This window comes from Myotis lucifugus, unplaced genomic scaffold (assembly GCF_000147115.1).
Source record: "Myotis lucifugus unplaced genomic scaffold, Myoluc2.0 scaffold_181, whole genome shotgun sequence".
NCBI lineage: Eukaryota > Metazoa > Chordata > Mammalia > Chiroptera > Vespertilionidae > Myotis > Myotis lucifugus.
In genome coordinates this window covers 394,798-408,332 of record NW_005871229.1, presented here as the reverse complement: position 1 = coordinate 408,332, position 13,535 = coordinate 394,798, and the positions used below count along the sequence as shown (strand labels likewise).

At 51.8% G+C, this 13,535-nt stretch overlaps 1 protein-coding gene across 1 annotated transcript in view; it reads left to right on the top strand.

Moving 5' to 3' along the window:
• The window catches only part of ACADS (acyl-CoA dehydrogenase short chain), a 22,524-nt gene that overhangs the window by 2,061 nt on the left and 6,928 nt on the right, over positions 1-13,535 (top strand). Inside the window, 1 exon segment of the mRNA XM_006096530.3 lies at positions 1,707-1,820. Coding sequence (XP_006096592.2) covers positions 1,707-1,820 — 114 coding nt within the window.

Genomic DNA, 13,535 nt, shown 5'->3' with positions numbered 1-13,535 from the left:
CACACACACATTTATCACCCAAGGATATTTTCCATTGATTTTTAGACAGAGTGGAAGAGAAAGGGAAAGACAGAGAGAAATATCGATGTGACAGATTGCCTCCTGCACGAGCCCCAACCAGGGCCAGCGCCGGGGAGGAGTCTGCAACCAAAGTACATGCCCTTGACCGGAATCGAACCCAGGACCCTTCCGTCTGCAGGCCGACGCTCTATCACTGAGCCAAATCGGCTAGCTCCCGAGGATATATTTTCATTGATTTTAGAGAGAGGAAAGAAGAAAGAGAGAAAAATATTGATGTGAGGGAGAACATTGATCCGTTGCCTCCTGTACGCACCTGACCAAACTCACAACCTCATGTGCCCTGACTGGGAATTGAACCCTCGACCTTTGGGTGCATGGGACGACTGCTCCAGCCAACTGAGCCGCCCCGGCCAGGGCTTGTTACTCTTAAAGTCTGTTCCTCAGCAGCAGCCCTGTTACTGAGTACCAGCGAGAAGTGCAGAACTAATCTCGGCCTTTTTAGGAGTTACAGAATAATCAGTAGCTCTCAAGTTTGCCATCTTATCGGAGAGACAGCTGGTAAAACATGAAACAAGTAACACACGCAGGGGAGATAAAATAAAGTGACAGAAGGAGTTGTGGAGAAGACGCTGTGAGGAGTTATCGAAGAAAGAAATCAGTGAAATTTTCTATGATCAATAGATGCTATTTTGATTAGCTGCTCAGTTGTTGTGGGCTCTTCTTCACTTTGGCCTAAACCCCTCTCCACCAAGTCTGTCCTGCTCCTGTGCAGGTGTGGCCCGCCACCTGGTTTTGTACAGCCACAAGCTAAGAATGGCTCTTCCATTGTGAAATAGTTGGGGGTGGGAGGAATACTATCTTGCAACACATGGTTTTATCAAATTCATGTATCTGCCCATAAATAGTTTTGTTAGAACACAGCCATGCGCGTCCATTATCGTGTCTGCTGCTGCTTTTGTGCTCCAGTGAGAGTTGAGTAGTTGTAACAGAGACTGAGTGGCTGGCTGCAAAGCCTAAATCATTCGTGATCTGGCCCTTTAAGGAAAAATGTGCTGGTCTCTGCTTTGTGATACTTTGGTAAATAAGCACTATGTTAGCCATAAGTGTTTTAAAATGAAGTTTAAATAAATTCTGGCCACCCTGACCAGTGTTCTCAATAGTTGGTGTCACCCCGTACAGCAAAGGGTCACAGGTTCAAATCCCAGGCAAGAGCATGGTGTACCTGGGTTGCAGGTTCGATCAGGGCCCGGGTCAGGGAGTATGCGGGAGGCAACCAATTGATGTGTCTCTTTCACATCGATGTTTCTCTCTCCCTCTTTCCCTCCCTTCCACTCTCTCTTAAAAAAAAATCAGTGGAAAAAACAAAACAAAATTCTTCCCTTTTGTGGCATCCAAGTTGGTCATCAAGGGTTTGGAGGCCATTTTTGAGGTATTTACAAAGAAATCTCCTTTTATTCCTGTTTCTAAAAATGTTACGGTAATCTTTCATTCACACCAAGTCCATGGTCTTTTTTCCCCCCTTGGGTTCCCCAGTTCTCTCCACCCTCAACTTTTGCTTATAACGTAAGTTTTTGTGTATATTTTAAGTGAACTGTGTAAGAAAAAACCCAAGTTTGCCTCCAAACTTGAGAAATGCATGGTGGTTTTGGAGAATTATTTAACGGCATGGCCTCTCTCATTTTCAGATTACTTGTGTAAACCCGAAGACAACATCTACAGTATTGATTTCACCCGCTTCAAAATTCGAGACTTGGAGACAGGGACAGTGCTGTTTGAGATCGCCAAGCCCTGCGTCTCAGGTAGGCCTCGGTGCTGCCAGGGCACCTGATAGTTGGAGTTGGAGTTGTTGTGGCCTTTGCATCCTGTGTCTTGGACTCCAGTGTGTCCCACTTCCACGACCTCCCGAGCCTGGCTGCCGGGCATGCTGTGCTGGGTGAAGCCGAGTGGAGAGCCGGTGTTGGTGCTGGTCGCTGCGTTCTGCTTTCTGTGTATACCAGCTCATGCAATCCTCACACCTCTGGGAGGAGTTCTTGTTCCCATTTTACAAATAAGGAAACTGAGGCCCAGAATTTCCAAGTGACTTTCCTAAAGTCTTATGCTCTTTCATCTTACCACGTTGCCTCCCCTTAGGAAAGGAACCCTTGAAATTGAGCTCTGATGAGAAAAGCTCACCTGAGCCTTGAGTCTGGGGACACTCTAGAAGGGTGATACCGAGGATTCCAGTCCAGGTCATGAGGCAGTTCACCTGGCTTCTCTCTCTCTCTCTTTAAACGGTGTCTCATATTTCCCAGTAAGTCCTAGTTTGGATTTCAATCTCCACCATTTTCTGGATGAACAGAAAGCCCAGGCCTATGAACTCACCTCCTTGGGGTTCTTTAAATGAGCCTTGACTAGAGCTTCCTGTGCTGTGATACAGTTTCAGGGGGATTCCTTTCTGTCTGGGGGACCACACTGTCTTTGGAGCACAGCACTGGAGATTTAGCACCCCCTGGAGGTGGGTGTTAGAACACCAGCACAGATAACCCTTCAGAGGATCAGCGTGGTCTAGTCTTTCTGCAAAGCTGTTCTCCTCTGACGTGCTCCTCAGAAAGGGCCTGTGGATTTGGTAAGTCCGGAGATTTTCCTGAGAAAGTCCGTCTCCGGTTAGTAGCATAGTCAAGGTTAGAGCCTTGGTCTCCTCACCCCACCCAGTATTTTTGTGTGTGTGTGTGTCTGTTGGCTCTTTTCATTTTTTTTCTTTAATTCTTTATTGTTTAAAGTATTACTCTGCCTCCCTTTTCCCCCATTGACCTCTCCCTGGCACTCCCAGCCCCCAGCACCCACCAGTATTTTTTATGCTGCCGTAGTCTGGTACTGATCAAGGCACCCGAAGGCTCAGGCTTGTGGGTGCTAAGCTTGTTTGGGAGGGTCAGGGCCAGCTAGTTCCCTGGCTGGGGAGTTCACATCCCTGAGCCACATGCCTTATACGTAGGATGGTTCAGGGACCCTGGGACTCCTTCATGTGTGCGGGTTTGAACTAGACTGGGCGCAGAGCAGTCATTTCAGTGCAAAACTGAGCCGTCTCAAGACTGTCAGCGGCAGATGCCGCAGATACACTTTGCTTTTCAGCCTCTCCAGTCTCTACCTTTACGGATCTTGGTTGACAGAACAGGCTCACCCTGAGGCAGTTCCCTCCAGCAGCACTTACTCGGAATCCCTGAGAAGATTTGGTCTGGCTCTCTGTTTTTTGTTTTTCTGTTAATCTTCACCCAAGGATATTTTTCCCATTGATTCTAGAGAGTGGAAGGGAGGGTAGGAGGGGGAGAAAGAGAGAGAGAAAGAGAGAGAGAGTGTGTGAGTAGAGGAGAGAGAGAAGCATCGATGTGAGAGAGCCACATCAGTTGGTTGCCGCCCACACCTGCCTGACTGAGGCAGGGAACCTGCAACCCAGGTACGTGCCCTGGACCGGGAATTGAACCCGAGATTCTTAGTGTGCGGCCATCGCTCTAACCACTGAACAGTGCTGGCCAAGGCTGGTCTGACTCTCTTTGAATCATATGGTGAGAGCAGGGCTTTAGAGTCTTTGGGTACGAACTCTATTCAGGCTGGTTGCCCAGTTGCTCCTGGGCTTGTCACAGCCAGAGATGTTTGATGCTAAAAGACTTCTCTAATGTTGCACCCATGTTCAGCCTAGACCAGGGGTGGGCAAACTTTTTGACTCGACGGCCACAATGGGTTCTTAAACTGGACCGGAGGGCCGGAACAAAAGCATGGATGGAGTGTTTGTGTGAACTAATATAAATTCAAAGTAAACATCATTACATAAAAGGGTATGGTCTTTTTTTTTTTTTTAGTTTTATTCATTTCAAACGGGCCGGATCCGGCCCGCGGGCCGTAGTTTGCCCACGGCTGGCCTAGACCTAGAGAAAATATCCTTGCTGGACACTGGGTGGCTACTAGAGGGAACTGTCTCTTTGTTCACATTAGGATGGCTTTCTGATTCATTTACAAATCTTTCATTTCCGGGTTCAGGAGTGGACGAGACCAGAGAGATCATTACCTCATTCAGGTCCCACACATTGGTTCACTGCCAGTCTGCTCCTCCCTTTCCCAGGCGGTCGGTGTTGGACTTGGAATAGGATCAGTCCCGGGAAGTACAGTGCTCCAAGGCCGTAGGCCAGTGGCTTCCACTTAATCAGCAGAATCCTTCTAGGAGTTTGTCTTTGCTGCCTGTCAGAAATGTTTGCGTTCTCTGAAGGAGCCTTTTGACTAGTTTCAACTTTTGCAATCTCATTCTTGTGGTTAGTGGCTGGCACATCAACTTGGTCAACAGGCCTTCAGTCAGACGGACCTGGATTCAAATCCCTGCTCCCTCATTTACTGTTTGGTGGGGCTTTGGACATGTTACTGACCTCTCTGAGCCTGAGCTTCCTGATGGTAATAGGAACGCCTCACAGGGCTGTGTGAGGGCTCTCAGCAGCCTTCAGCCCAGGACTGGCACGTGACAGGTGCGCAGTAAAGATCGGCCATCCTGCTGCTGGCGCTAGTACTGTTGATTGTGTGGTTTGGACTGTGGTGCTGAGATGATGCGCTCAAGATTCTGTGTTCGCTTTCAGACCAAGAGGAGGAGGAGGAGGCAGGTGGGGATGTGGATACCAGTGCAGGACGCTTCGTCCGCTATCAGTTCACACCAGCATTTCTCCGCCTCCGGACAGTCGGGGCTACGTGAGTACCAGCATTCCGGGAGGGAGGGCGTTCTGCTTGTTGGCAGAGAAGAGTGGTCTCAGCTGGGTTGGCTTTAGAGGAGGGAGGGGACAGACGAGGGCTCACAGAGATTGATTTTGCAGGGTGGAGTTCACCGTGGGAGACAAACCTGTGTCAAACTTCCGGATGATCGAACGGCACTATTTCCGGGAGTGCTTGCTGAAAAACTTTGACTTTGATTTCGGCTTCTGCATCCCCAGCAGCAGGAACACTTGTGAACATATCTACGAGTTTCCCCAGCTTTCTGAGGATGTCAGTACGTATCCCTGACTTGTACAGCATTCTAGGTTTTGGGGCCAGAAGGAACAACCCTGAAATCCATCTGGTCCAGTGCCCGCATTTTGCAGAGGAGGGAAATAGTGACAGGATGCAGCCACCTCTACTCGTTTGACCGCAGGCTTCTCGTTTCCTGCTGCTCCTATCTAATGTTTCAAACTCGGACACTGCCACACTGCCCGCCTGGGAGCACGGGAGGTTTAATAACACAGGCCGCCCCTTTCCCACCCCTGCTGTGGGGGAAGGAGTGGCAGAGGGAGATAAGTGGAGGCCATGACAATCCCCGGGACTCTGATGGACTCTGATTAGATGCAGCGCCTCTCCTATCCCCTGTTAGTCAGGGTTCCCACTGTTCCGCTCATCTGCTCGGCACTCTCACCGTTCCCTTAATCACAGCTGGAAAGGAACTGGGCTAAATAGAATCATACGTCTCAGGACCTCCTCTTGCTCAGTCTCTGCAAGTAGAAGTTTGATTAGATAAACTGTTAGAATAGATCCAGAGGAGACAGGGAGCGTTACAGGTTTCAGGTTTTGGAGCAGGAGAGATGTGGCAGAAGCAGAGTCTTCGGGAGAGAAACCCTGAGGTTGTTTGGAGGCGGAACGGGCAGGCCCCAGAGAGCGGGGCCAAGGCAAGGGAAGAGGTGGGCCTCCGAGGGGAAGAACAGGCTTTTCCCGTTTCTGTGACTTTGGGCCCTCTCAGGTTCGCATCCTCTGTTAGAAAATAGAGAAAACGCGCTGGAACAATGAGGGTGTGTGTGGGATCCTGTGAATAGAGGAGTTTAGTTGGCCTGTGGGGAGGATCTACTTATACTGACTAGTTTTCTCAGAATCCGAAGGTGCTTACAATTGTCATATTCTGACGGCCAGGTACTCTTTACTCGTGTGGCAGTGCTGTTCCCGGGTAGAATGAGGACTGCGGGATGTGGGCGGGGGTTGAGGACAGCCTCTGATCCGAGTTTGAACCCCGCTCCCTCAGATGGACTGGAATCCATAGCTACTTGCGAGAAGAGATTATGTGTAGCAGGGGCCAGCATTCTGCATGTAAGCCAAGGAACCGGTCGGGTTAGGGTTCAAAGAAACTCACACAGTCAGTGTTACCTGTGGAGGACATTTCCCCAGAAGACTCAGAACAGCCGCAGTCATTACCGCCAGGCCGGCCAGAGGAGTGACTGTGTGATCAGCTTCCCTCCACCTGGTACAGAGGTCTGGGCAGCTGCCTGAGCAAACAAGATTGAGATCTGGATCCCGAGACAGACAGACCTTTTGCTGCATCATTTCCAGGTTAACACCGAGCCATGTCCGGAGAGGGCTCCTTGCCCCTCGGCCCCCTGCACCCACCTAGGGTTTCTCTGGTTGCCGGGTGCCCGTGGGCAGTGGCCTTAGGAGGTACAGCTTTTTGTATTTGGACCAGAATGTAGGGGATCAGAGAGACACTGAGTAAACAAGTTGCTGTGGTCTCTGTTGGCAGAAAGGCAGGCGCATTCCCCTGGGCGCCGACTCAGAATCAGGCTGAGTGACAGGCAGGGCCTGTCAGCGAGTTGAGTGCATTGTATGTGCAGTGGGTCGCAGGTTCCGTTTTGAGGCCTCTGTGGTCCCAGTTCCCCTCTCAAGGGCTGGCTCCCCTGTTCTGCCCTCATTATTCTGGGAGAGTGCACTCATAGTTCCCGGAAGGACCAGCTTACTAGTACGCAAGGTAGCGGGGATGCTAAGTGTTTTGTCACCTAGCTCATGGGCAGACGCACACATTAAGTCTTGCTTGCTTGTTTGCTTTCCCTAACTTGCAGTTCGTCTGATGATTGAAAACCCCTACGAGACACGTTCTGACAGCTTCTACTTTGTTGACAACAAGCTGATAATGCACAACAAGGCCGACTACGCCTATAACGGAGGCCAGTGACTGCGGGGCTGGACAGGGGAGTGCTTTGCTGCCGTCCATGGTCCTGGCGCCTGGAAGTGGTTAAAGCTGCTGTATGTCACGCACCGGGGACCTGGCCCCAGGAAGCCACAGCTGGGGGGCAGTTTCCGGTGCCCCGAGAGAGGTGCCAAGCAGCGCTGTGTTTCCTTCCCCAGTATTTTCTCTTTCCTCTTTCCCCTGCCCTTTAGGTCAGAGGTCCTATATAGCAAAGATTAGGATAAGGTTCCTCAAATCCAGATTGAAAAAGAAAGATTATTTTCATGTAGTCATAGCTGCCTAGTGGTTGTCCTGGCGAGCCTGGGTCTCCGCAGGGCTGTGCCGGGCAGGGAGGCTCGAGCCTTCTGTAGGTTCCTGGGTGCCGTGAGCTGCGAGCTCAGCCTCCTCCGGCACCGTCTCCTATTTCTGGGGTTGCCATCGGCACAGTCTGACCTCAGCCTGTGCATAGTTATAAACCAAATGGAAAGAAACTTGAAAGGGGGTGAGGGGAGGAATGGCGCCAAGAGGTGAGGCACGAGGCTGGTGAGGCTGCCACACCGCAGGGCCCACTGTATGGAGAGGCTGCTCACCTGTCTGACCTGCACGGTCCCAGGCAGTCCTCCCGGGACCCAGCAAGGTGTCAGCTGGCAGTGCCTTCCGACCCTCGACCCTCGTTCTGAGGGGAGAGGAGCTTGCCTGCTTCGGGCTCCTGACTCAAGTACCTTCTGAAACGGAATGTCATCTCTCTCGAGGCCGAGCAGGCCTCGTTGTGTGTTGTTTTTTCCAGGCTTCTTTTTGGGAGGTTGTATGAAATGTCAGTGGTGGTCCTGGCGTATGTGACGTGCAGTTAGACTTCTGATAGCACAGTTCAGGCTCTTGGGGCTACTCTGGCTCACATTGGGGCTGGTATAGTCACTGACCAGCAGCGGCTTAAAGGCCGCGTTGGATTTCCTGCTCAGCATGGCCTGGAGGACTGGCTTTTGATGGGGATTTGCCTCTAAAACTCTGTGGACTTCTTACTTAGGGTCTCTCTGTCTGCCTTTCTACTGAAGTTTCTGGAACCATCCTTGCAGGTCAGATCTAAGTAATACATATCGGTCCTTCAAACTGCCAGCTGGAATCTTTTTGGGTGCGAGGCCTCTCAGCCTGTTTCACCTGTTCCGAGGGACGAGTTCTCAGAAAAGCTTCCTTGCACATCCGGCTCCTTTTGTCCGCAGGCCTTGCCGGATAGACTCTCCCCTCCTCCACGCCCTGTGGTGTCTGACGGGGTGGGTGACTTCAGGTGCTTGAAGGTCGCTGCGGTGGCCAGGCTTCAGCACTGATAGGAAGGCCGCGTGGGACGTCCCAGGGATGTGGGGATAGTGACTGGCACCGACACAGTGACTGGCAGGAGAGCTGTTTCCCAAAGCGCGTGGGAGGAAGGCCGAGAGGGGCCCGGGAAGAAAGGGCCAGCGCTGGGCCACAGGCGCCCCTGTGCGTTCCGGGACCCGAGCTGCTCCCGTTTGGGTTCTAGAGTGTGAGTGGTCTTGAGCCTCGGCGTGGTGCTGTGTGCCAGGCCAGAGTCCGGGCGGTGCCAGATGCTGACGCTTTCTCACCGAGAAAGCCCTTGGTTAGCCCTGTCTGCCAGCACCGGGTCCGACCAATGAGGGGAGGGAGGTCCGGCACCCTGCAGACGGGGAAGTCTCTGCACGGGAGTGGATACAAACCCAGGTGCCTTACGTGGGCTCTGCCCCACGCTGCTGGGGAGGCTGCCGCGCCCTCGCTCCCCCGTCCGCCCGCAGGCGGACAGCAGCCCTGCCTCTTGCCCTCACCGTGGCTCCGCTAGCACCTCATGCCTGTCGAGCTTCAGAAGCCCCAGAGCCCCATCAGGAGGGTTCCTACCATTTGACATTTAATTCGTGTCAGGATGTGGCTTCTGGAGCTGCCCAGAGCTCTGCTCAGTAGAGGGCGTCTTGGAAATGTGTCCCAGGGCAGCTTGGGTCTGGCTTGATTAGCGCTGCGTCCTCTTCCCCACTAGCTTGCCTTAGTCTGCCTGGAGGCCATGTTGAGGCCAAGTGCTCCCAGTGCCCAGTAGGACAGGGTTGGCATCCTGTGCGACTGCAGGTCTGGTGCTCTGTGCCCGAGACTCTGGCCTCTTGGGTCCCGCTGCTCAGGGAAGCGTGAGAAGCACCACCACTCTGGGTGTTAACCAGGGTGAGTTTGAAGTTCATGTTTTTGTTCCTGAATTGGGCAGAGAAGTGGAAGTCATACTTCCTCTGAAAGTATCTGAACCAATCAGGGCTGGAGGCCAACGCTAGTGAGGAACCTGGACTCTGGGTGATACGATGGGAGGAAAAAAAGCCCTGCAGCCCTGGCTGGTGTGGCGCAGTGGGCAGAGCATCGGCCCAAGGACTGAAGGGTCCCAGACTCAATTCCAGTCCAGGGCATGTACCTCGGTGGCAGGCTTGATCCCCAGCCCAGCCTTGGTCTCAGGGTGTGTGCAGAGGCAACCAATGGATGCGTCTCTCTCACATCGATAGTTCTCTCTCTGTCTCTCCCCCCCCCCTTCCACACTCTCTAAAAATCAATGTGGGGGGGGGGATATCCTTCGGAGAGGAATTAACAACAACAACAAAAAGGCCCTGCCTGCTCTCTCTTCAGAGCTGGCCGTGGAGAGGGACAGCTCCTGGAGGGAGCACCGCCCCGGGGCTGGCGGCCCGCCTGCTGCCTCCTGCCTTGCTCTTGCCCCTCTGCGTTGGAGTCTCCTGGGAGAGCCTCCCTTCTCCCGTGAGGCCTTCGGGCTCAGATGCGCTTCTAGCTTCTCCAGAGAAGACCCTGCTTTGTTTTCGTCTGCTAACGAGTGACTAGGCGATAACCAGTGCTGGCTGCCCTCTCCTCGGGTGTTGCTCAGTTATCTCACAGAGGCGGCCGTTTCCAGGGGCCGGTAGGACTTCCTAAAGTCACCCGTCATCTTTGGGCATCTGATTCCCAAGTAAGGCAGGACTTTGGAAAGTTGGGCCTAACCATGGACTGGCGATTCTTGAAATGGCAGTGACCGGGGAATCTTGAACCTGTTTTTTTCAGTTGAGGGTCCCAGATTCTCTGTATGAGAGGACAGACGAGGCTGTGTCTAATGTACAAATAAGGTGAGTCCTGCCGTAGTGTGTCCTGCCAGCTGGGGCTCCCAGGGCCTCTTTCCTCTGTGAAGGAACCTTCTTCTGGTGGCCACGGAAGGGGTGGGGGCTGGGGACTGTCTGTGCTAGAAATCAGCACAGACGCCAGGATCCTGACACAGAGGTGCTGCTGAACCCGGGAGCCTGTTCGGAGCCGCACGTTACATTCCATGCAATAGGCCGTCTGCGCCACAGGGGTCTGGCGGAGGTGGGCTTACCGTTTACAGGGTCACGTACAGTCACTGAAGCTGGGAGTCTCCTTTTCCTGTAAGTCTATTTTTCACAGAATAGAAGCAACATCAGTGACCTGAGCTGTCCTCCTCTTACTTCACCTGAGATCCTCAGTCCAGTTTTTATTCTTTTCTGTTTTGCTAATTGTTTTATAACCACAACAAATGAGTACAGAGAATGCCCTGTTTGAAACATCACAATAAAGGTTCAAGATCAAGATGTTCCTTAGGCAAGGCTGAAGATTTCAGTCTCTGGAATTTAGGCTGCAGTTCTTATTTTTGGATGGATCACGGTGTGTGGGACAGTCCCTGCTTTTAACCCGATTTGAACAGAAGAATGGCCACTGGCCCAGGTAGAAGGAGATGAAGTGTTTGGTTTCATGTGTCACATAACTACCGAAGTTCCTCCCCACGAGGCAGTGCCGGGTGGGGCTGCACATCTTGTCAATTTTTTTTTTTTCAAATTACAAGAGAAAGTAGAAGTGAGCCAGCTAGACTCCGTGGGCTCAGGAAACAAGTTACAGAGGCAGAAGGGCCCTTGGAGGGGGAGGAAGGCAAAGGTAACGGGTCGGAGGGGGGAAGGGGGAAGGGAAAGGCACTGCGTGCTCCTGAGAGGGAGAGCAAGCCTTAGCTCCCCTCACTATGGCCGCAGTGTCCTCCATGTATGTTCCAGCACATTCCAGGAGCCCCGCTGCGTCTCCTCCACACGGGCGGGTTTGATCACCGCCTTCCTGTCGCACATGATTACTGTGGAGCAGGGCTTGGCCGGTGGCAATGGCCTCCCGGGGGAGGGGTTGGCGCATCTCCCCCATTCCAGTTTTTATTGTCTTTGTGTCCAAAGTAAACTAGGTGACTAATTTGTATAAAATGTTATTTTGCCACAAGAAACAGAAATAAAGATTTTCACAGTATATGTACCCTCTTGTCTCCTGACTGCGCTCCTTGTGTTGCTAGAGGGAGCAGGTATGGGGTGGGGTGGCCTTTCTGTAAACAGTTGGAGCATAGCTGGTTTCCAGGGTGATTGGGGAACAGTATTGGACTTTAGGTTAAATATTTTTGCTTTATTTTGTTGGGGGCCTTTGAGAAGTAAAAATTTATATACATATTTAAAAGTTATGCTTTAACTATAATAAATTCACCTCATTAAGAGTACAGTTTTATGCAGTCATGATACAGGGCATTCCCATCAACCCAAAAAGTTCCCTCAAGTTCCTGGTCAGCTCTCTCCTTCCACTCCAGCCCCTTGCAACCATTGTCCGATTTCTGTCTCTATTGGAAAAACTGTACACCTTTAATGTAAAATATATATTCATGTTTAAGGTCACAAATGAGTCAATTTTAAAATAAGTCTGGTTTAGCCTGGCCAGTGTGGCTCAGTGGTTGAGCATCGACATATGAACCAGGAGGTCATAGTTCGATTCCTGGTCAGGGCATGTGCCCGGGTTGCAGGCCCAGTCCCCCAGTGTGGAGTGTGCAGGAGGCAGCCAATCAATAATTCTCTCTCATCATTGATGTTTCTATCTCCCTCTCCCTTCCTCTCTGAAATCAGTAAAAAAAAAAATTTTTTTAAGTCTGGTTTAGATGGTCTGGGACACCTGAAGCAATTACTGGCCTCTGTCCACAAACCACTCACTTATTCCTCCTCCGTGTTCCCTCTTTTCCTCTACACCAGCGGTTCTCAACCTGTGGGTCGTGACCCCTTTGGGGGTCGAAGGACCCTTTCACAGGGGTCGCCTAAGACCATCGGAAAATGCATATATAATTATATATTGTTTTTGTGATTAATCGCTATGCTTTAATTATGTTCAATTTGTAACAATGAAAATACATCCCGCATATCAGATATTTACATTACGATTCATAACAGTAGCAAAATTACAGTTATGAAGTAGCAACAGAAATAATTTTATGGTTGGGGGTCACCACAACATGAGGAACTGTATTAAAGGGTTGTGGCATTAGGAAGGTTGAGAATCACTGCTCTACACAGAGCTAGTGGCCAACGGGGGTGGGGGGTAATGGAAAGGTGAGGAAGACCTCAGAGCATTTGCCAAAGGCAGTCCTGCATTTGGCCCTTGGAGCTTAGGGGAGAGAAAGGCAAAGGTAACTCCCTTCGGGAGAAGAGGGGGAGGGAAAGGCTGTGGGCTAGGGGCTTTCCTTTAAATTGAAGCATTTCTTTCAAATGAAAGGTAACATATTAAGGACTTTGCTGTATCTTTTGATTGATCTCTAGGAAGTAGAACAAGGTCTTGGCAGAAGACAAAAAAATTTAAAAAATAAACAATAGAGGCTCTGGCCAGGTGGCTCAGTTGGTTGGAGCAACACCAAAAGGTTGCAGATTCACTTCCTAATCAGGGCACATACCAGGTTGCAGGTTCAATCTCCAGTCAGGTAACGAACAGAAGGCAACTGATTGTCTCTCTCACTGATGTTTCTCTCTCAAAGCAATAAAAACATATCCTCAGGTGAGGATTTAAAATAATAATCCTATATAATAAAAGCCTAATATGCTAAGTGTCTGGTCGTCTGTTCAACCAATCAAAGCCTAATATGCTAAGGCAGCTCAACCACTCACTATGATGTGCACTGACCACCAGGGGGCAGGCGCTGGGACCGGTAGGTTAGCTTGCTGCTGGGGTCCGGCTGATCAAGACTGAGTGAGACCCGCTGGACACGCCCTGGAGCCCTCCCCCAGCCACCCGCCCCATGGGCCCCCATCAGGGCGGACCAGCCTGACCCCACCCATGCACAAATTCGTGCACCAGGCCTCTAGTAATCCTGTCTAATAAAGAGGGAATATGCTAAATTGACCCTCACGCCGTTGCAAAGATGGCGGCGCCCAGAGCCAATGAGGAGGGAATATGCTAATTGCCCTGCCCTCAAAGATGGCAGCGCCCACAGCCACAAGATGGCAGCGCCCAGTCCCCTCAGCCCTGCTGGGGCGGCAGGCGCCCAAGGCACAGGCCAGCCTCGGATGGTGGCTGCCCAGCCACCCAGGGCCGCCCGAGGCGCAGGTAACCAGGGCGGCCGAGGCTGGCGCTGCCGGCAGTGGCAGCAGCAGAGGTGTGATGGGGCGACACCTTCCCCTGATCGCAGGTCGCCTCCCGCCCCTGAGGGCTCCCGGACTGTGAGGGGGGCAGGCCGGGCTGAGGGACCCCCTCCAGTGCCCTCCCCCTTTTCAGGCCCAGGGCCTCTAGCTAATAATAAAGAACAGAAGTTACT